This window comes from Oculina patagonica, chromosome 7 (assembly GCF_052425735.1).
Source record: "Oculina patagonica isolate OP01 chromosome 7, crgOcupat, whole genome shotgun sequence".
Classification (NCBI taxonomy): domain Eukaryota; kingdom Metazoa; phylum Cnidaria; class Anthozoa; order Scleractinia; family Oculinidae; genus Oculina; species Oculina patagonica.
Genome location: NC_135764.1, coordinates 20,010,091 through 20,030,593, shown reverse-complemented (window position 1 = coordinate 20,030,593; position 20,503 = coordinate 20,010,091). Strand labels below are relative to the sequence as shown.

General features: G+C 38.4%; 1 protein-coding gene across 1 annotated transcript in view; it reads right to left on the bottom strand.

The window, feature by feature from the left end:
- Positions 1–460: 460 nt before the first annotated feature.
- Positions 461–20,503, bottom strand: part of LOC144661108 (stAR-related lipid transfer protein 3-like) — a 27,533-nt gene continuing 7,490 nt past the window's right edge. The window contains exons 5-16 of the mRNA XM_078521814.1: positions 17,855–17,941; positions 16,941–16,983; positions 13,896–13,932; positions 13,605–13,657; positions 13,061–13,131; positions 6,649–6,801; positions 5,869–5,964; positions 3,950–4,029; positions 3,417–3,521; positions 2,746–2,839; positions 1,229–2,310; positions 461–524 (exon numbers count right to left, since the gene is read on the bottom strand). Coding sequence (XP_078377940.1) covers positions 2,212–2,310; positions 2,746–2,839; positions 3,417–3,521; positions 3,950–4,029; positions 5,869–5,964; positions 6,649–6,801; positions 13,061–13,131; positions 13,605–13,657; positions 13,896–13,932; positions 16,941–16,983; positions 17,855–17,941 — 918 coding nt within the window. The 3' untranslated portion in view covers positions 461–524; positions 1,229–2,211. The remainder of the gene's footprint in view (positions 525–1,228; positions 2,311–2,745; positions 2,840–3,416; positions 3,522–3,949; positions 4,030–5,868; positions 5,965–6,648; positions 6,802–13,060; positions 13,132–13,604; positions 13,658–13,895; positions 13,933–16,940; positions 16,984–17,854; positions 17,942–20,503) is intronic.

Below are 20,503 nucleotides of genomic sequence, written 5' to 3'. Positions count from 1 at the left end.
ACTCAATTAAAAGGCGAAATTTAACAAACGAAACAAAACCAAACAAGAAACCCACCAAATGCAGTGAATTTGGTTGGGTTTTTTTTGTCTGCAGGCACGCTTGTTTACAAAAAAATGCACGGGTGCGCTCGGGAGGGCACTATGGGCTGATAGTGCCCTCCGGCGGACGGGCACTATCGCGCCACGTGTTCAATTTAAACCAATCAGAATAGGAGAAAATTTAGTGGTGAACTATAATCGCCGATAGAAAACAGTCGCGCGCTCGCGTAGCTCTTTAAGCCGTAAATTTTCTTGATTTATGTCTTCAAAGTGCACAATATTGTAGGTTTTGGACTGCAATCATTTAGAGTTTCTACTAAAACAATTAGAATACACGCCCTCGTTTTCTATGAGCGATAGTCAACTCGGCTGCGCCTCGTTGACTATTTGCTCATAGAAAACTCGGGCTCGTAGTCTAATTGTTAATTAGTTAGGGAGGGAGTTAGTTGATAATCATTTGAAAATGGCTGATGGAAATACAGTGCCTAAATAAAGTTATGGTTTTGTATTTTACCGTACCCAAATTCGCAAGTAGCCAATCAAAAGCGCGATCTACTGTCCTGATATCCTACGATATCAAGTCACTGACCTGATATGCCACCATATCACGGTCACTTTGAATTAAAGTAGTGTTTCCGTACTATGAATTGAAAAGAGGTTTTACCAATAAAACAGAAACGAGTATTTTAAATTAGCTGGTGCTTACCGGTCGTAAAATGAGAAAAACTTTCCCGCCAAAACTAAACTTGAGCGCGCTCGCCAATTGCGCGATGTTTGCCGTACTGAAACATTCACACTGAAACAATGAAGTCGGAGTTTCCAAATTTTTCGCTGAATTTAGATTTTGATAATTTAGGGAACGAAACTCTAAACAAACGAGTAAAAAAATGTGAGAAGAGGACTTGATAAAAGTGTTGAAGACCAAAAAAGTATTAATACAAGCAGGTCAACACATTTTGCACTACGTGTCTGGCAAGCATGGCTTCGACAGAGCGAATAATATCACCGGATTTTTGGCTGAATTTGGGTACGGTAAATACCTAATAGTACCTTTTGGTACGCTTCGGCTGCATATTAGGCTCGTTTGGTCTCGCCATGGGTATTTTGGCTCGACTGCATCTCGCCAAAATACGAACCATGGCTCGACCAAACTCGCCTGATATGCCGCCGAAGCGTACCAAAAAGGTACGATTAGGTATAAGTATCGTACTAATCTACATTTGTACAAACCCTGAAAGCATTCCATATATAAATATTTATTGCATCTCATTAATTCTCTGAACAGAATAGGAACTCAGCTCATTGATTTATTTTGAGCGACACCAGGCGCAGATGACATGGATGGTATTCAACTTTGATGAATCGTACCCGTTTGTGTGTAATGGACAACCCTCTTGACGGCAAGGTTTACAAGGCTAATAAAGACCTGTAAGAAGGCATATCATGCAATATGGCAAGATAATAACACAGTAGATAACCTTATGTTATATGTTATCCTTTCTACAAATATTAAATTTGTGACATCACTCCACTTTCTCTGGTAGTACAAAAAAGGATAATTATAATTACAAACTATACTTATTAAATGTTTTATGTAATTATACAACTGTACCATATAGCTAAGACTGTCATTGCTTTACACATGTACCGTAAGTCAAAATCACATCACAAAGACTCTTTGTAAAGTTCTAAATGAATATATTATTAATATAATTACCGGTATATTTGCTAAGAATTTTTTTGTCTGGGATGTGGTTCTAGGGTAACCAGTGTCACAAATCACTCATCAGTGAAGTGTCTACAGTGGTAAAATTTACTTGAACCACACCCCAAGAACTGGATTCTGATACTTATGAGGGGTGTTTTTCAAAATTTCTGACTCACATCCACTTCACCCTACAGTCAACTCTCGCCTTGCGGACATCTCCCTATTACGGACACCCGCTATTACAGACAAGAATTGAAGTCCCGGTGAATAAGAATTACTAAAAATAACTCCCGCTACTATACAGACTTTCTCTATTACGGAAACCAAATTGTCAGGTCCCAAAGGTGTCCGTTCTAGTGAGAGCTGACTGTATTCAGGGTATGTCAGTGCACAAGGCTCGATCTTTCTCACCACCCATTACCATCACCGTTTGTTTCATGATCAGCAGGTTGACTTTAATTAGTTCAGCCAAGGTTTTCTCGGATATAAGCTTTGAGACCCTGTCCTGTCGAGTACAGCATGAAGGACATGGCTGCATCAATCACTGACTGTGGTAACCAGCCCTGTAAAGGAGAACAAGATTGTTTATGATTAATAATTATTGAGCTAACAGTTAATAAGAAGATAATACATTCAAAATCAGTGGCGGATCCAGGATTTTTCACAGAAGGAGGTGTACATCCAGGTTTTTTCTTTAACGAGGGGGTGCACCACTAAGGAATGGCATACCTAACTGGTGACGTAAATTTTAAAAGTGAACACTAAGCCACAATTCATCTCAGGGAGGGGTGGGCACCCCTTCACCCTTCCCCTAGATAATACCTTTCAGAAGATTTTTAGAAGCCCAAAATATACATAATTATACAGTCTACTGTTTCAGATACACATTAATTATTGCAGTTTTGTGTCACTGAAAGACAACCTAATTCGTCATGTGGATGCCCATGTGTTAAAATGAATGCGCCAGCTTTAAACTGCGCCATGCTAACTGTGTTTACCTTCAGGTCCACATCAAACAGCCACACATACTCTGTTCTGTTAGGATTACCCTCAGCCTCCCGGATGGCCCAGCCACCGGGACCATTTGTGGCCCTGAACAGAGAAGAAAAATAAAACAAGATAATGCTTAGCAATGCCATTAAATGACCTGAAAACAAAGCAATTAGCACTCAGAGAAAAATACCCTAAGATTAGACTTAAAAATTACCGGTACATGTATTTCCGGCCCTAATTTGTATGTATTGTCAACAGTTTGAAGACCATGTCAAGATCATGCTTTGTCTTGCACAATGGCATATGGTGATGGCCAGCAAGCCACTATTGCACATCCTTATATGCCTACTAGTTTTGACAAGAATTAGCATCTAACTTCTTTACAAAATTGACAATTCAAAAACAGTCACGTAAAATTAATATAACTTAGCTTCTGTCTAGTGGTGGTTTTCAAAGGCCATGTGAAACTTAAATTCATGCATAAATGATAATTAATATTATTTTAATACTATTAAAACCCAGGTCTATTAACTTGCTTATTAACCCAAAGATATTTTTTTACCACTGTCATTATAGTACACTTTACCTACTTTAAAAATCTGTTTTTGGTTTTATCATGGAGATCATGGATACCAAACTGTCCTCTGAGCACTTCATCAGGAAAAACTAAGCTTACCTTACATGTTCCTTTTTAGGTGGCATTTCTTCATATTCAACTGCCACATTACAAGAAACATACACATCTCCTCGCTTCTCCCAACGACGCAAATTTACAAAGTCCCTGAAAAAAAAAACAATATCACGCACGGTTTCTTGTCAGCAGATTCTGTTAATAACTGCTGTGTTTCCCAACTGAAGCTTTCAATTATTGAATATTAAAGGTTATTATGTGACTGTTTAAGTTCTGCAGCATTTGCAGAGAAATTTATTGGTGTAAAAGCCTATTAAAAATGACCTCACCAATCAGACTAAATCCATCAAACTTACAGGGGGGGGGGGGTGTAGTATTAAAAGGGGGGCTTTTATTATAAGTTTTAATGTATGTGCATTTCTCACAATTGGCACCAGTCATGCATTACAAATGGCAACAACAACAAGTCCACATCTGAGCTCACTACCAGAAATTGCCACAGTTTGGCCGCAGACTTTTAATGTATTTATTAAAATTTAATAAGAAACATTATTTTCTCTCCCTGTCATTGTACTTACCGACTAGCAACCATTCCACCACCTGCCTCACCAGTGGAATTATACACGATATCTGTATGGTCATCAATTTGACGTAAGACCTGAAATAGAAATGTTGGTTAGAAAGCAAAAAAGTAAATCAAAAGATAAACTTGCTCCCCCTACATCAATTATCTGAAAGATTAAAGCATTCAGCATTTTTAGTCAAACGTTTGTAATGTTTAAGAGTCAAAATGACACATGAGTTTTGTCACCTTGCATGAAATCAGGGATCACAGCCACCCTTTACTACCCTCTATATGATTTAAATATTTTTCATCCTTTTTTAGGGAAAGGAGATTACATAGAATTCTCACAGCTCTCTATTTCTAATCATAAGGTCAGAAAAAAAAAACAACAGGAGTCCCATTTCCCATTTTGCTCAAATCCCATTTTCCAGCCTATTTTTGGCCCCAATCCAAGTCCCACTCCCACTTTTTGTTTGTGGTTTCCAGTCCTGCCTAGTGACCAAAATCCTAATTTCCCTACGAAAAAATTGGCAAATCTCAGTTGCCATTTTACCCCTTCGATCAGCTGCCACTTCATTTCTCAACGCCAAAGAATAAACATAAAAAGAACCATGGGCAAAGTGTGTTTGAGGGGGCGATGGGCTGGGGCAGGTCCCTTTCTCACTTCCAGTTCTTTCACAGTATTTTTTGGCTGCTATTCAATGGTCTGAGATAACAGAGATCAGCCCAAAAGATAAAATTCTTGTGAATTGAAAATCAATTGAATGCTTCATGTGACACTTGCCTATTGATGAATAATTGGGCATGCATTATCTAGGCATTAATGGCTGCAGTGTATATTAATTCTCAACCATAATTCCAGGTGTCTAAAAAACCACAGTAATTATTGTTTGGCTTTTTTGAAACAGTAATTTTCTTTCTTATAACTTTCAACTTTTTTTACATAATATTTTAAAACAAATGAACTGATGCTGAAAAGATGTTGAAGCCCTTTTTCCATATCATATCTTCATGATCATATCAGGTGATGGCTTCCTCTGTAAACGCACACACTGGGCGCTTTCCATTCGACCAAAAATTCCGGAAATTTCGGAACAAGGACAAATGGTACAGAAATTTCCTGGGAAAGTTTCCAGAAAATCCGGAAAGTGTTGACTTTCCGAAAATGCGATCCATTCAACCGAAAACCCCGGAAATTCAAGAAGTAAAATCAAATAGAACTGAAAGTTCCCGGAAATTGTTTTCGAAAATTTGGGTCTACCTTGCGAGGTTGTCCTCTTTTCTGCCCCCCCCCCCCCGCCCTTTCGACACCCTTTCGAAATTTTAGAAAAAGCTACCAATATTCTACACTCAGCCTAAGTTCCTTTTTGCAGCTGAAAGCAGCTACATGTGTTAAGGAAGCATTCTTGAAACTCCAAATAAAAAACTTAGGTGAACTCGGTTGTTTTTCGTTGCTGTTTTGCAGGCGGCAGCAAAGAAATGTACAAATATTTATAACGCTCGTGCAGGCTACGCCATTGTTTTGCTCATTAAACTTTTTGGGTTGGCGACGTTTTAAATTTTCCTTGCTTGTAGTGTGCCCTTTGAAAGGTCCCTGTATTTGTGGCCACGATGTCATTCTTATGGCGTTTATTTTCAGTGCTCGGAATGCTTTTTATTTGCAAAATTATCGAGTTATATGTGCAGGAAACCGGCCAAAGTGCATTATTTTAATGCACCGTAGAAATTTCCATATTAGACGCACTACCTGCACAAATTTTGTTTTGCCTTCCGTGCAGTCAACTGGAAAAGTTGGAAAATGCTGCTCCATTCGCCACTGGAATTTTCCGAAACTCAAACCAGAATTTTTGGTCGAATGGAAAGCGCCCACTGTCAAGAATTGGCACAACAAAATTATTATTCCACCACTACAGATATGAACGAGAAACTCACGCAGGAATATGTTACATTTCCTCCCCATTTAGGAGCATCTTCAGGATGTAAAATAACCAGATTAAATACATCCTCAGCTTTAGCATCTACAGAAGACTTTAAACAAGAACAACTGCATCAGTAGCTAGAAACAGTGTCACTACAAAACACTTCATAGATGAGAAACCAGAAACTTAAAACTCGCACTGCTCAAACTTAGTTAGCATGTAATGGTCTAAATTAATTCTCTTCAACCAAAATAGTACCTGTTTCCCCCAACTTATTTTCTGACTAGCACTTCCTAATTATCTTTTTTTTTTTATTGAGCCAAAAAAATTGCCATGGTTGCCCAAAAATTGACATGGTTGCCACAGGCATCAGTTTCCAAAATTCCCTGACTTTTTGCCGACTTTTCACTGATAAACATCAAATTTCCCAGACCAAAAAATGCAAAATGTCAGATATAGTTGCAGCCTCCAGCCTCCGTTTCCAAAAGAAAATATTTCTTCCAGCCTTTAATGGTATTACATCAGCGGTGATTATAATAATTTCAATTTTCCCTAGCCTGACTTTTCTTCAATTTGTTCCCAAACTCAAAATAAAATTTCCTGACATTTCCTTGTCCTTGAAGAATAATACTTTTTCCCTGACCATTTCCTGACCTGTGGCAACCTTGATTAAGCAGTAGTTTTTCATTGTACATGTAACTTTGTTGTGACAAAACGTCATGACATGACTTAAAGAGTATGAATCTGAATCACAGAATCAACAACTAAACTCCTACACACCAACACTTTTTACCTTTAATCGGTAGATTTTCTTTCCTCTTGGGATCACTCTACTTTCGACGACAATTCCATCCTTAACTTTTTCAGATTTCCAACCATCATTCTGGCCCATTAATTCCCAAGTTCTTTCCATTGTTTCTTTACCTTTTTGAACATATTCTTGATCCTGTGCAAGAAACCAAATAGAAACTGGCATTGTCGCTTGCCCTCCTTGAACCTTATTTACATTACATTTTTCTGTTGTTTTTTTCTGGGAATTCTTCTGAAAATTTCTGATCATAAATTTGGCAGTTTCACTGAGGGCCCTCCTCGAGTCTCATTTACATTTCTCCATTAATTCTCTGGTAATTTTTGCAGGTTTCACAGTTTTCACAAACACCTTGCTAAAAATCATAAAATTTGCTGTTTTAAAAATAGATGTGAGCGAGTGAATCCTATTTTACATGTACATTATCAGAGCATGTTGAATCCTGGACATTCAACCATCCAAGTTTTTCTTTCTTAGTGGCCATTTGGCCACCGACTGTTCAAGTGTGGTCGCCAGTAAAAAATTTTAGTTGCTCTCTCAATTTAAGTCGCCAGGCTGGCAACTTCCGTTTGAATTTAGTCATCAGCTCCAAAATTTTAGTCGCCATGGTGACTAAAATGGTCTTAAGAGTGTGTCCATAAGAGGACCAGGCAACATGTGATACAGCTCATATCACCGATTTCGCCCAAACTTAGCATAAATGCTGGGTATGGTTAGCTATTTACTGTGACAAAACATCAGCTTAAAATATTTTATTCCCTTCAAGTTATGGCACCTTTTGCAAAAATGGCCATTTTTCACTAATTTATGCATATTTAATTAGCTGACTTTGATTGACCAGTTCCACAAGAAAAAAAGACTTCTGAAAATAAAATTCACTGCATTATATTCTGTGGTTATTAGGCTTTAAGTACAATAATTCACTTCAACCGTCTGATTTGATTTCTTCTCCTCAAACGGTCTTTTGGAAGGTACAAATTTCGTACTGTTGGAAATAGCCTTTAACTAGTGCCCAATATCTCCCATGAGCAACAACTTATACACATTATTCTTACATGGGTAATGAAATCCATCTCTAAACTTCACAAAAATGCCACAAAATGTCTGGGGACTTCAATATTTTATTAGTATTGAGGAACTAAACACACGTGACTTAACGATTTCTTGCTATTTCATCAAAATTCACCGAAACACAGAAGCCATTTATTTGCCTCAATTTGGCATAAAATCGGTACGAAATAGCTAATCAAGCATAAATCTATAGATAACAATCAAAATATTGGCGAAGAAAAGGCAGTTAGGACATTTTTCGGAGCGTGTTCAGAGCCGATATAATTCGGCAATGTTGTGATAGCAAATGTAATAATAGCAGCGAAAGATTTTCTTCAAAAGCTCGCTCAATTCAACATTTAGGCACATCAAAGTTAAGAAACAAGAAAGTAATACTACATACATGCCACTTATCGACACACAGATGCTTTCATTTGAAGGATTTGTTCTTCCTCGCTGCACTTCGATCCTTCGATCGATCTCAATTGACATGTACTGTTGCTTTGAGGCGCGATGAACTTAGCCAATACATCGTGGTTCATTCTTCGTGAAAGGTGTAAACAGGTTGTCAATAAAGTCATTCAAAGAGCTGTTCAAAGTTCACGGAAGGACACTTCTCTCAGCCAGTTTGAATGAAATAAATTTAACTGGAAAATAAACAGCCGCCATGTTGTATTTCTACCTTTGAGCCTGCCGTTTCAGTCAGCGGTACGGCCGTTCACTGGGGCAAGTACATAGTGTAGTCATCATATAGTAGTTGTTTGACTAAATCCTATACTGTATATAGGGATATTCATAGAGGGGATACATAGCCTAGCCCTACACAGCTATACACACCTATACATAGCTTAACACAGCTATACACACGCGTGTTCATTTGCTTTTCCTCCGCAAATGTTTGTTTTCGTTGGAATAAGTAGCGGATGGCGTTATCTATCCTCTGAACAACCGGGGCTTGATCTTAGCCTTATAAGTAGTGTGCGTTTCTTGTAAAAGTGAGAATTTTTTTTAACTTCTCCATTGAATTTTTTTGATAAATAGTTGATGAGAAATACACTGGATGCAGTGTAATGTATGCGATGCAATCGGTTTTGATGCTCTGAAATTGAGCTCTGAAATGTCGGAAACCATTAAATAATCAGAGCAAGTTTTTTCCATCTTATATCAGGTTAAAACTAGTATGTTTATTGTTATTTTGTTGTTTCTTTCTTTTTGGGAGGTGGGGGAGGGGGTGAATATGGACATTCGAAGAAATGGCGGTCAGGTTGTCCGCCTGGCCTGTGTACATCTATTCCTTCTGTTCAAATCGTCTATATTATATTACACCTTGGCAGCTAGGAGACTGAATTTGTACCCACTCTCTTTTTCGGGATCCCACAAAGTTCTCCATCTGTCCATTTACCGATAAACGTCATTACTGCAGTTTTGTTTTAGAAAAGGGCTTCTATGGGGACAAATTTTTCCTCCTGAATGCCCACATTGCAAGTGACGAATTGCGGCTTCAAATGATAATTTTCTTCATCACCGACTCAATTTAAGTGGCTATGTGAGTTACAAAGACGCGAATGCAGACTTTTGTAAAGAGCTTAAACCCCGCATTAACACTAAACAAATTTATTGCAAGACTAGGACTACGCAAGACGGCAAAACTTATTAGCTAATGTTTCAACCAGCACAGGTAGTCTTCTGCCTTCTTCGAGGTCAACGCGAGGGAAACCCGTTTTATTTTTTGTTGCTTTCTCTCTCTACATTCACACCTTTATAGATATATGTATATATTTGCTGCGCCATATAGACTGCGTCGCTAAAGGCATTTCGTACGTGAATACTTTGTTCAGTTCAGCACAGACGCTCCCCCAACTAAAGCACTTGCGCAAGAAAGACCACCTGCTACGATTACAAAACCTACCTCGCTATATATCCACCGGATAGTGATTTATCCCGTGGTAAACGTTATTCTCCAATTTTGCTGAGTTCTTCATTTTTTTCCATTTATGCCCCGAGGGTAGGGGAATTTGGTCAAAAAATGTAATCGTTATGCGCGGTATTAATCACTATTTCCGCCAGGGGAGGAGAATTTGAGCAAGCAATAAAAAATGCAAATGTCTGGAAAGTAACTGGGCACCCTGCGAGCAGAGCCCCTTCTTTTTCCACTGATATACTTGAGAAGAAGGGGCTCTGCAAGAATCGTGTAAAATCTTTGTTGAGCATGCGCGAGGTTTACGCGATGCTTGCGCGTTTAGCTTACGCGAGGACCACTTAATCTTAGCATGCGCGCGCGGAATGCCGGCGTGTCGGATCGTACACGACATTGTGAACAAAGTGTTTGTTTTACAAGTTCTTTTCTTTGAAAAGCGTATGAGTTTCCTCAGTAAAAACACGTCAAGCACCGCTTGAGGTCGTATTAGTGACTTTATTGTAGAGATGTGCTATTTAAACCGTGACATTTCTTCTTGGTTTTCGAAAAAACGAGATCTTAAATGATCCACAAGCTGCACGCGCGCACAAACGGTTGCAGATGGCGAGAGCAATCGTCAGCTCTACTGCTTTCAAGAGCGTACTGTAGGCTCCGTCTTGGCCATCAGTTTTTCCAAAATTTAATGCCCGCGCAGCAAAAACCGGTTTAATCCGGACTGACCAGCCCAAACTTTGGGGCTGCGGCGACTTCAAAGAAATGACACGATTCACGCAGAGCCTCTTTCTACTTCCCAAATCTCAACCGTAGGGAAGTTAAAAGAGGCTCTGCTCGCAGGGTGGTAACTGGGAGACGTTGACATTTTGATTTGTTTAACTGTGTAGCGTCTTTTATGCTAAAAATAATTGTTTATGTTCCAAAATGACGCTAAATGGCGGTATAAAACTGCTCCGACGTTTCGGCAATACTGCCTTCTTCAGGGTGCCACCCCAAAAAAGGCAGTATTGCCGAGACGTCGGAGCAGTTTTATACCGCCATTTAGCGTCATTTTGGAACATTAACAATTATTTTGATTTGGTTGCGGTGCATGCCGACCGTTGAACATAAAAATCAAGAACTCTGTTTCGGTGAAAGTCAAATGGAACAGCATTTTTTCTGGAAAATCTCTTCGGAAATTGACGGAACGTCAGAAATTTTCTTACCATTTGTAAGGTTTCCCAGTTCTAGTCTCCCATCCTTCGGAAAGAAATAACAGGAAACTGATCATGAGCTACAAATGGTAAGCGACATCTATTTCGGTTAGTTTGCTAATTTTGGAAAGAAGCCTTTCAATTCCAACCGGTTCTCTCCAACAAATGGTAAGCACCCTAGAATTTGTTCAGCATCACATTGCGGTAAACACGTCAAGCTGTAGCGGAGGAAATAGTTTTCCCTACGACAATTTGAAAATATTCTCATTTTCATCACAAACGCATCCAACGAACACTCGCAGAGGAAAAGCAAATGATCGCGCGTGTGGTCACGCGTGATGGACGCGTGATGCCCAGTGAACGACCGTACCGCTGACTGAAACCGCAGGCTCAAAGGTAGAAATTCAACATGGCGGCTGTTTATTTTCCAGTTAAATTTATTTCATGCAAACTTGCTGAGAAAAGTGTCCTTCCGCGAACTTTGAACAGCTCTTTGAATGACTTTATTGACAACCTGTTTACACCTTTCACGAAGAATTAACCACGATGTATTGGCTAAGTTCATCGCGCCTCAAAGCAACAGTACATGTCAATTGAGATCGATCGAAGGATCGAAGTGCAGCGAGGAAGAACAAATCCTTCAAATGAAAGCATCTGTGTGTCGATAAGTGGCATGTATGTAGTATTACTTTCTTGTTTCTTAACTTTGATGTGCCTAAATGTTGAATTGAGCGAGCTTTTGAAGAAAATCTTTCGCTGCTATTTTTACATTTGCTATCACAACATTGCCGAATTATATCGGCTCTGAACACGCTCCGAAAAATGTCCTAACTGCCTTTTCTTCGCCAATATTTTGATTGTTATCTATAGATTTATGCTTGATTAGCTATTTCGTACCGATTTTATGCCAAATTGAGGCAAATAAATGGCTTCTGTGTTTCGGTGAATTTTGATGAAATAGCAAGAAATCGTTAAGTTACGTGTGTTTAGTTCCTCAATACTAATAAAATATTGAAGTCCCCAGACATTTTGTGGCATTTTTGTGAAGTTTAGAGATGGATTTCATTACCCATGTAAGAATAATGTGCATAAGTTGTTGCTCATGGGAGATATTGGGCACTAGTTAAAGGCTCTTTCCAACAGTACGAAATGTGTACCTTCCAAAAGACCGTTTGAGGAGAAGAAATTAAATCAGACGGTTGCAGTGAATTATTGTACTTAAAGCCTAATAACCACAGAATATAGTGCAGTGAATTTTATTTTCAGAAGTCTTTTTTTCTTGTGGAACTGGTCAATCAAAGTCATCTAATTAAATATGCATAAATTAGTGAAAAATGGCCATTTTTGCAAAAGGTGCCATAACTTGAAGGGAATAAAATATTTTGAGCTGATGTTTTGTCACAGTAAATAGCTCACCATACCCAACATTTATGCTAAGTTTGGGCGAAATCGGTGATATGAGCTGTATCACCTGTTACCTGGTTCTGCCCTGTTCTCTCACGGGCACACTCTTAACTAGGAGGGTTGAGTCATTACTTGTCAGGTTCCGTTATACCATCAGAATATATTCATGGGCTAGCTAGCTCTCACATATGATATATATAATCCATGTTATCTTTTAAAGTAGTATGGTGGTGGGTGGGTAGGGGCACTCATACTTACCATGCCATAATTTGTGTTCTCAATTTGTACACAAAGTTATTATTATGAAAGAAATTAACTGTTTGGGAAATACTAATTTGCTACGTTATGGTTCCACAGTTCCCCCGGGGGGGGGGGGGGGGGGGCACCCTGTATATTTTTTGGTGGGGGTGTGCCGTTGGGACTCTGAAACCCTTACCCTATACCAGACCATCTTCAGCTGGTTTTGCAACCCTATACAAGACTAGTTACCGAAAATCCCTACCCTATCCCAGACTTGCTTCTTTTTAAAACTGCATCACTATCAGTGTTTTTAATGGAAAACCATCTGTCAACAAACGTCACAATGATTTTATTCACGTCTATGGAAGCCTCTTTCTCATCCGAGTTTCTATTCCTATTCTGGACTTAATTCTTCATACCAATGATTGGTTTCTTGGCAAATGATACCCTATTCTAGACCAAAACTCTCTGATTTCTATACCCTATCCCAGACTAAACTCCTTGAAAACCATACCCTTCACAGCGGCACATACCTATATAGCTCATATATGGGAGTGCCCCCCCCCCCCCGGGGCACAGTTCCCTTGAAAACTTTTACCTTTGGAGACAAATGTCTTGTTGCTAAGTGTTCATGATCTTCTCTATCACTTTCAATTTCACTGTCAGAAGCTGAAAAGGATTAAACAATTAACACTTTAATAAATAACCAAAATCAGCTCTACACAATGCTGCCTCTTTTAGTGATACCCAACCAATCACCAGAGCTGGAAAAAAAGAAGAATACCCCAATGCAAGAAGGGGAGGATGGAAATGAATTTGTACAAATTACTACCTTTTTAAATTTGAGGTATAAAAGTTTTGTGCAAGTAAATGGTTACACAGTGTACATGTACTGCCTACTTTAAGTGTGACACTTATAGGCTTTGATTTATAATTTTTACAACATGTCGACAATGTTTAACCACTTTTTGATATCAATGGATTAAATTTGATTTGATTGGGTCAATCAAAATCTTTAGAAGTTGCATGAAATCTTTAAAACATCACAGTTTCCTTGCTATTTTAATGCATATACAACCCCAAATGGCAGTATTCCAACCACCTAATTTAAAAAAAAAAGCACTTAACAGCATAAAACAAACCTTCTGGTGTGTAAAAGCTATGTTCAGAAACTAAAGAATATGGGGTAAAACGCCTGCAATAAGGTAACAATAAAAACAATTAGATCAAGAAGATAATTCTTTCTAAGACCAACAACAAAATGCAATTCCCACTACTTCACTTTGTTTATGTGCAGTTCTTAGAAAAGAAGAACAGATAACGTTGCATATTTTGTGTCACTGTGTGAACGTATTCCTGGAATTTCTGTACATTTCATCTCTTTGTTCAGGGAACCAAATAATTTTGTTATGTCTTTATGCAACCAATCTTACCCACGGTGTTCATCAGCTAACAATGATCTTCTTTCTTCTGCAAGAGGTACATAACACAAAATTATGTGCAGTCAGTAAAATTATTAAACTAAAGAGGACATAATTTCACTGACACTACTTTTCATTTCACTGTAAATGTCAAATTCAAATGAGCTTCCACTATGGTACGTCTAGGACAAAACGTTTTATTATATAAACTAGTGTGAATAACCAGGATTTCTCTCGCTGAGAAAAATCATATCTTCACAAAAGTCATGTGAAAGATATAACATCTTTCACATGTGAAGATATCGATTTCGAAACATTTTCTGACAAGTTTGCCCTGTTTCAATGCTGAATGAGCCAAAGTATCATCATCATCATCATCATTTTATTTATTTGCCACTTCAGAATTACAAATACAAATTAAAATAACGTAAAAATATAGGGCGAGGAGACCTCCAAGAAACCACAAGGCTTATGGGGGAGGCCACCTCGGGTTAGCAATAAGTTTGTAATTTCGCTGTGAATGTGCAGCTAGGCCAATTTCAGACTCATTTTATTAGAAATTTAATCATTTTTTCTTAAAAGAAGAGAAGCTACTCGAACCAGTGATCGATTCTGGTAGAGAATTCCAAATTTTAGGACCCTGGAAAAGTATTGTAAACTGCTTTAGATTTGTACGACAGTGATGTGGTCGATGACACTTGGCTATAAAAAGAACAGGCTTTTTAAGCAATCGATTAGATCATCTAGCGAGTCCTGCAAATTGTGTTATAAAACGTACAAAAACAAACTTAATCATATTATTCTGACTGCAAAGCGATCATATTATGACAATAGATTAAAAGGCGCGAAAAATGACCTCAAATTAACTTGGAAATTGATAAACAAAGTTATAAACAAACGAAAAACTAAGTCTTCTTTACCTTCGTCATTTATATCCGAAGGCAGGACAATCACAGACCCCAAGGAGATCGCAGACAGTTTCTGCAAATATTTTTCCAATCTAGGTCCTAATTATAATCTGGCGAAAGCTATACCTACGGTAAACCATTCTTTTCGTTCGTTCCTGTCCGACAACAATAACACACCTATCACTCTAAGACCTACTAATACAGACAAACTTGAAGAGATTTGCAATAAATTCTCATCGGGAAAAGCCCCCGGTTATGATAACATCCCACTGCATGTGATCAAAAATTCCTTTCACCTTATCTGTGGTCCACTGGTGAGCATTATTAACCTTTCTTTACATAAAGGTGTTTTTCCGGACAAATTGAAAATTGCTAATTAAAAAGTGATCCCTGTTTACAAAACGGAGGATCCCGGGCTTTTTGTAAATTATAGACCAATTTCCTTATTACCCAATTTTTCAAAATTCTTTGAGTAAATCGATATTAAGTCGAAACATCTTCTGATCTTCCTCGGCAATCTTCGGCAATCTTCGGAAATTTTCGGAAAAGTTCGGAAAATGATCGGAAACATTCATACGACCTTCGGACAACATTTTGCAAATCTTCGGAAAGCTTTGGAAAATGGTCGGAAATCTTCGGAAAATCTTTAAAAACATTGTAATTAGTAGGTTTATATAATAAACAGAATATTACATGGCTGCTTGGAGATATGAAATTTATCTTCTCGTGTTCAAATCGATATCCCACTCATTCGCTGCGCTCACTCGTGAGATATCAATTTGAACACTCAAAGATAAATTTCATATCTCTGCGCAACCATGTAATATCCTCTATTTATATGATTGCCAATATAATTTCTATACTAGCAACTAGCACCTCTGTTGAAAAAAACTAATGGACCATCATCTTTATTTTTTGATAAGGATTGTGTATGTTAAGTTCATGGCCAGAATAAATGGTTATGGACCATTGAACCCATTCACCCCTCTTATATAAAGACAGTGAAGTCCAGACAGTGAGTTAGTGAAGTCCACTTAATGAGATGCAATTTATGGACCAAGCTCTTCTTTATGTTACCGGTACATATGCAAAGTTCACAGACCAAAAACTTACAGTACCGGTATAACAGAACAATATTACAATGTAAGATTATTGGACAACCCTCTTTTGGCATGCACGATCTTAAAATACATTATAATTTCTACTTTCTTGCCATGTTATGCAAAAATGGGAGGAGTCGAAAATGTACTTCCAGATACCCGCTGTACCCTCAATCCAATCACAATGCACTGTGTAATAATGGGAGACCCATGGCTCTAAGTAAAAGACGGCCTGCTAACTGCAAGGCTCGCTTTGACACCATAGAGCCTTGCAGTTAGCAGGGCCATGTGCCAGTCACATGTCACTTGTTAAACGACCTTGCTCATTACAAGTGTTCCACAGCTCCACGGGTTAGAACATCCATCTCGCAATTGAAAGGTCATGGGTTTGACTCTTATTGGAGGTATATTTTTCTAAGTAAATTCAAACTTTAGTCACTTTTTTTATTGTGTGGTTCCAGAAAATATCCATACTCAGTCCCCCCAAAGAAGGGACTTGAAATTCCAGGGAGGAGGGGGTGTCTTAAAGACCCAAAAATTTAAAGCAAATTATGTATGAAGCTAAATTGGAATTTCCGGTAGGGGAGGGGGGGGGTCATAGGACAAATCCCTTTTGTGGAGGGTATGGATATTTTCTGGAACCACACATTTCTCCCCAGAATATCTTAATTTTGTAGTGAAAATTATTTTGAATGGCAGATACAGACGATGCAGCAATGGTACATGCTTTATAGTCTTCAGATAAAGTAATCTGGGCTCATGTGCAGAAAGAATTCTGCGTTGTTTTGTTCTTTGGAAACAATAACTCTCACTTGCCTCTGAGCAAACTGATTACATGACATAACAAAATAAGGGGGTGGGGTGGGAGGTGAACCAGTGACAGACTGGCATCCCACCCAGAGGAAGTAATGAATACTCATTTCACGTGATAAAAATGTGGATTAGCTCTAACAGCTGGGTGAGTACTTTTGGCCTGAACCCAGAGTAGACATCCATCAGACACAATAATTATATCATTTGGCTTGATACTTGAAGAAGATAATTCGTACCTTGTATGCCTCGCTGTTCTGCTTTAATTTCAGTAGGAATTACCTGTGTGTAGTAAGAAAAATACAATTAGTATTAAATCAGTTAAACCACTATGTACATACAGCAGTATCCAATATCACAATTGCAACCTTTAATAATTGAAGACAATTTTATTGTGTCAAATAGTCTCAGTTTTGCAAAAACTGCCTCAAAGGAAAAATATCAGTCAAACCAGCTTAACAAAAGCCATCACATGTCTACCTACAAACTGAAATTTTTTTTTTTATGGTTTTATACAATGTAGCTGGATCCTTACATTTTTTTCCCTTTTTGGTTTCAGCACTCTCTATACATGCCAACTCTCATGCCTTAGGCGTGAGTCTCACACCTGTGAGTTGAAAACTTCGATCTCATACCAACTCATATGTTTACGAACCAATTTCTCACACCTAGATGAAAAATGTGAGTTATTACAATCATAACTGACACACTTTCCAAAAAAAATGTGTAAATGCAAACCAATGCAAGAAACAAAAACTCCGTATAAAATGCAGTAAAGGAAAGTACTTTCCCCGAAATCTTAAACAAGTTTTGGCAAGAAGTGCATTGGAAACAAGGTCGTGTTTTGCAAAACACATCCTGGAACTTGAACCAGGATATGTTCAGAACGTCTTCGAATTCGGAATACTTTGGACGTCTTTGGAAATCTTCAGACATGGTCGTGTTGTCTTCGGAAATCCTGGCACTCTCAGGATAAAAATCTCACACCTTTGACCAAGGAAAAGTTGGCACGTATAACTTTCAATCTTGCAATTAGACACAGTACACAGTACAACAATGGACAAGTTTACAGCATAAACCTTAAAAAAATTATCTATATAAATAATTATACAAATATTTCAAACTTGTGATTCGACAGGGTAAGTAATCCTACCTTAACATCAAGTACCCAGGATTCAACCCACGACAAAATTAGTGACGACAGCACCAGAAGGTAATACAGAGGTGCATTACCAGGAGACTGGACATGAAAACAAAAAATCACTGTTGTTGTTAATGGGCCCTTGAGTGAATCGTTATCAGACAAATATTATGGGTGTCAGGTCAAATAGCAAAGTAATTAAGAAGTGGGGGTCTTGACTAAGTGCGAGTTAGTGAGGCATGCGATCCATTCCAGTTAGCCTAAATAATACATTGGTTAGCCTAAAAAGCACTCCAGTTAGCCTACTGGCCCTGGTTGTTCAAAGGGTGGATCAATCACTATCCAGTGATAGCGTAGATTGTTTTATCAGCACTTATCCACTGGATAGCGATTTATCTGGTGGATGCATATATAGTTTTATCCACTCTTTGAACAACTGGGCCCAGCAGGTAGTTTAGGTAGCTCTTGGTTAGCCTTTGTATTGGGATATGGGATTTCTGGCTTGCATGGCTCACATGCCTCATGAGTCATGCAATTCATGCGAGCCATTCCAGTTCAAAGCCTAAATAACACATTGGTTAGCCCAAAAGCACTCAGTTAGCCTACTGTTAGTTTGGGAAGCTTGCGCTCATCTACTATGATGCATGCTGAGATAAGGGATTTATGACTCACATGGCTCGCTGGCTTGCTTGTAAAGATGGAGTGAGTATGTAAGATTAAAACAACCTACATTGTTTCGCAGTATGAAAATTGGGACATGGCAGGGATGAACCCCAGGGACCTCAGCTAACCTCTCCTTTGTTTTAAGGAAGAAAAGTCACAGTCACCCCACCTCCCTGCTCAGATTTTGATTGATTGATTTGGCTTACATATATTGTTCACACTCAGAAGAGGTGTGAGATGTAGGCTAGCCCTTGTAAAAATTTTACCGCGATCGCACCGCGATTGTAAGTGAGCGCGAACGCGCCGCGACAGTCGCGATCGCGGCGCGATGAGTTCGATCGCGGCGCGATTGATTACTACCGCACCGTGATTTCGGGGGCTGGAATAAATCTCGGGAAGTGTTCCCGGCGAGAACTCACTTCTCGATCACCGGGAGAAAGTCATTATGCTTTGAAAATCTCACAAATCATGCTGTGGTCGTAACGCAAATCATGACTGTATTGATGAAATAAACTTAAAGTACTAATCAAAGTAGTAATAAAACTAGTTTAATTTAAAATGTCGAAAAACATTTTAATACGTGACGGTGAGCCGTGAGGACATGATTCCCACGAGAAAAGTTTTATTTAGTTTTAGTCTAGACGAACTGGCGCGACAAAGCGGCGCGTGATAATGAGTAAAGATAAATTAAAAGATAAGAATTTTTATTTCTTTACAGTCCGTTTTTAATCTTTTCAAACACTTTGCTTCTTTCTTTTCTTATCTTTAAGGAACCTTAATACCTTTGAGCGATCCAATGACAAATTTCTGTCGGCCATTTTCTTCAAATGCAAATACAATCAGGAATTCGCTGCAATTGCGTTTTTTCGCATTGAAAAATCCTTCAGATGGCATTTAATTTAATCGTGGTTCCGAAGAGGCTGTCGCGGAATGAATGAATGAATGAATGAATGACTTTATTAACGTGTCTAAAGTGTTTAGCTGAGGGGAAAAGTCCCCTCTACTAATTGTGGACACCTGACTAAGAAAAAACTTTAAAAAACTTTAACCTATCATTATACAACTATTAATAATTTAAAGTTAAAATAAGTTAAAAAAGAAGCTATTTACATAATAAAAACGGGTAAAAAAAAAGTAAATCTATTTATATGATAAAAAAAAGACTATATACATGGCTAGCTATTTACATAATAAAAACGGGTAAAAAAGTAAATCTATGAGCTTTTTTTAGAGTTTTAATTATATTTACCTTCCCGTAGACCACACACATCGACGATGTCCTCAGATTATTCCCCCCTTTTCCCGCAAGTTGTCGTGAACTGAGCGTTACGATTGGCTGAGTTAGGTCACGTGGGCCATTGTACACGCCATCCCGAGCAGAAAAAAAAAATTATTTTTAGTTTATAGTTGGAATGCTTTCTCTTCACAATCAGGACTGGAAAAATGTGTTCTTTTTTAACTGCTTCTGTCAATAACATGAGTTTAGAAGCGACTTAACTTTAGGGAAAAGCGTCTCTGTGGGAACTGCTAGAATTTGTTTGTTAATTCGAGCAACAGCTTGTTAATTTCGACAGCGCTATCTTGTGGGATTCGTCACGGACTTAATTGTACAGCTAAACTGTGATTTTTAAAAAACTGCAAAACTCGAACAGTGGAAAGAGATAAACATTTTGACGGTAAGGACCATTCAATGCGAAGTTGTACTTGTTGATGCTTGGGACTTTATAACTGTTGTATTATTTAAAAAAGCTTCGGGGAAAAGCGCATCTTCGACGGTTCGGCTTCTTCGCAGATGCATGACGAAGAGATAGTTCGCTCGTTTGGTAGATCACATCATTGCATCTTCCTTCGCTTGAGCACGAGGAAAAGGTTAGTTGCCGTTATGTATGTGTTGTTCCCTTCGTGACATTTTAGAGAAGAACAGTTCACTTATTTGCTTGTAAACTAAAGGCTCACGATCTCCGGCTTGTGACCATTGATTGCGAAAAAAAATGTGCT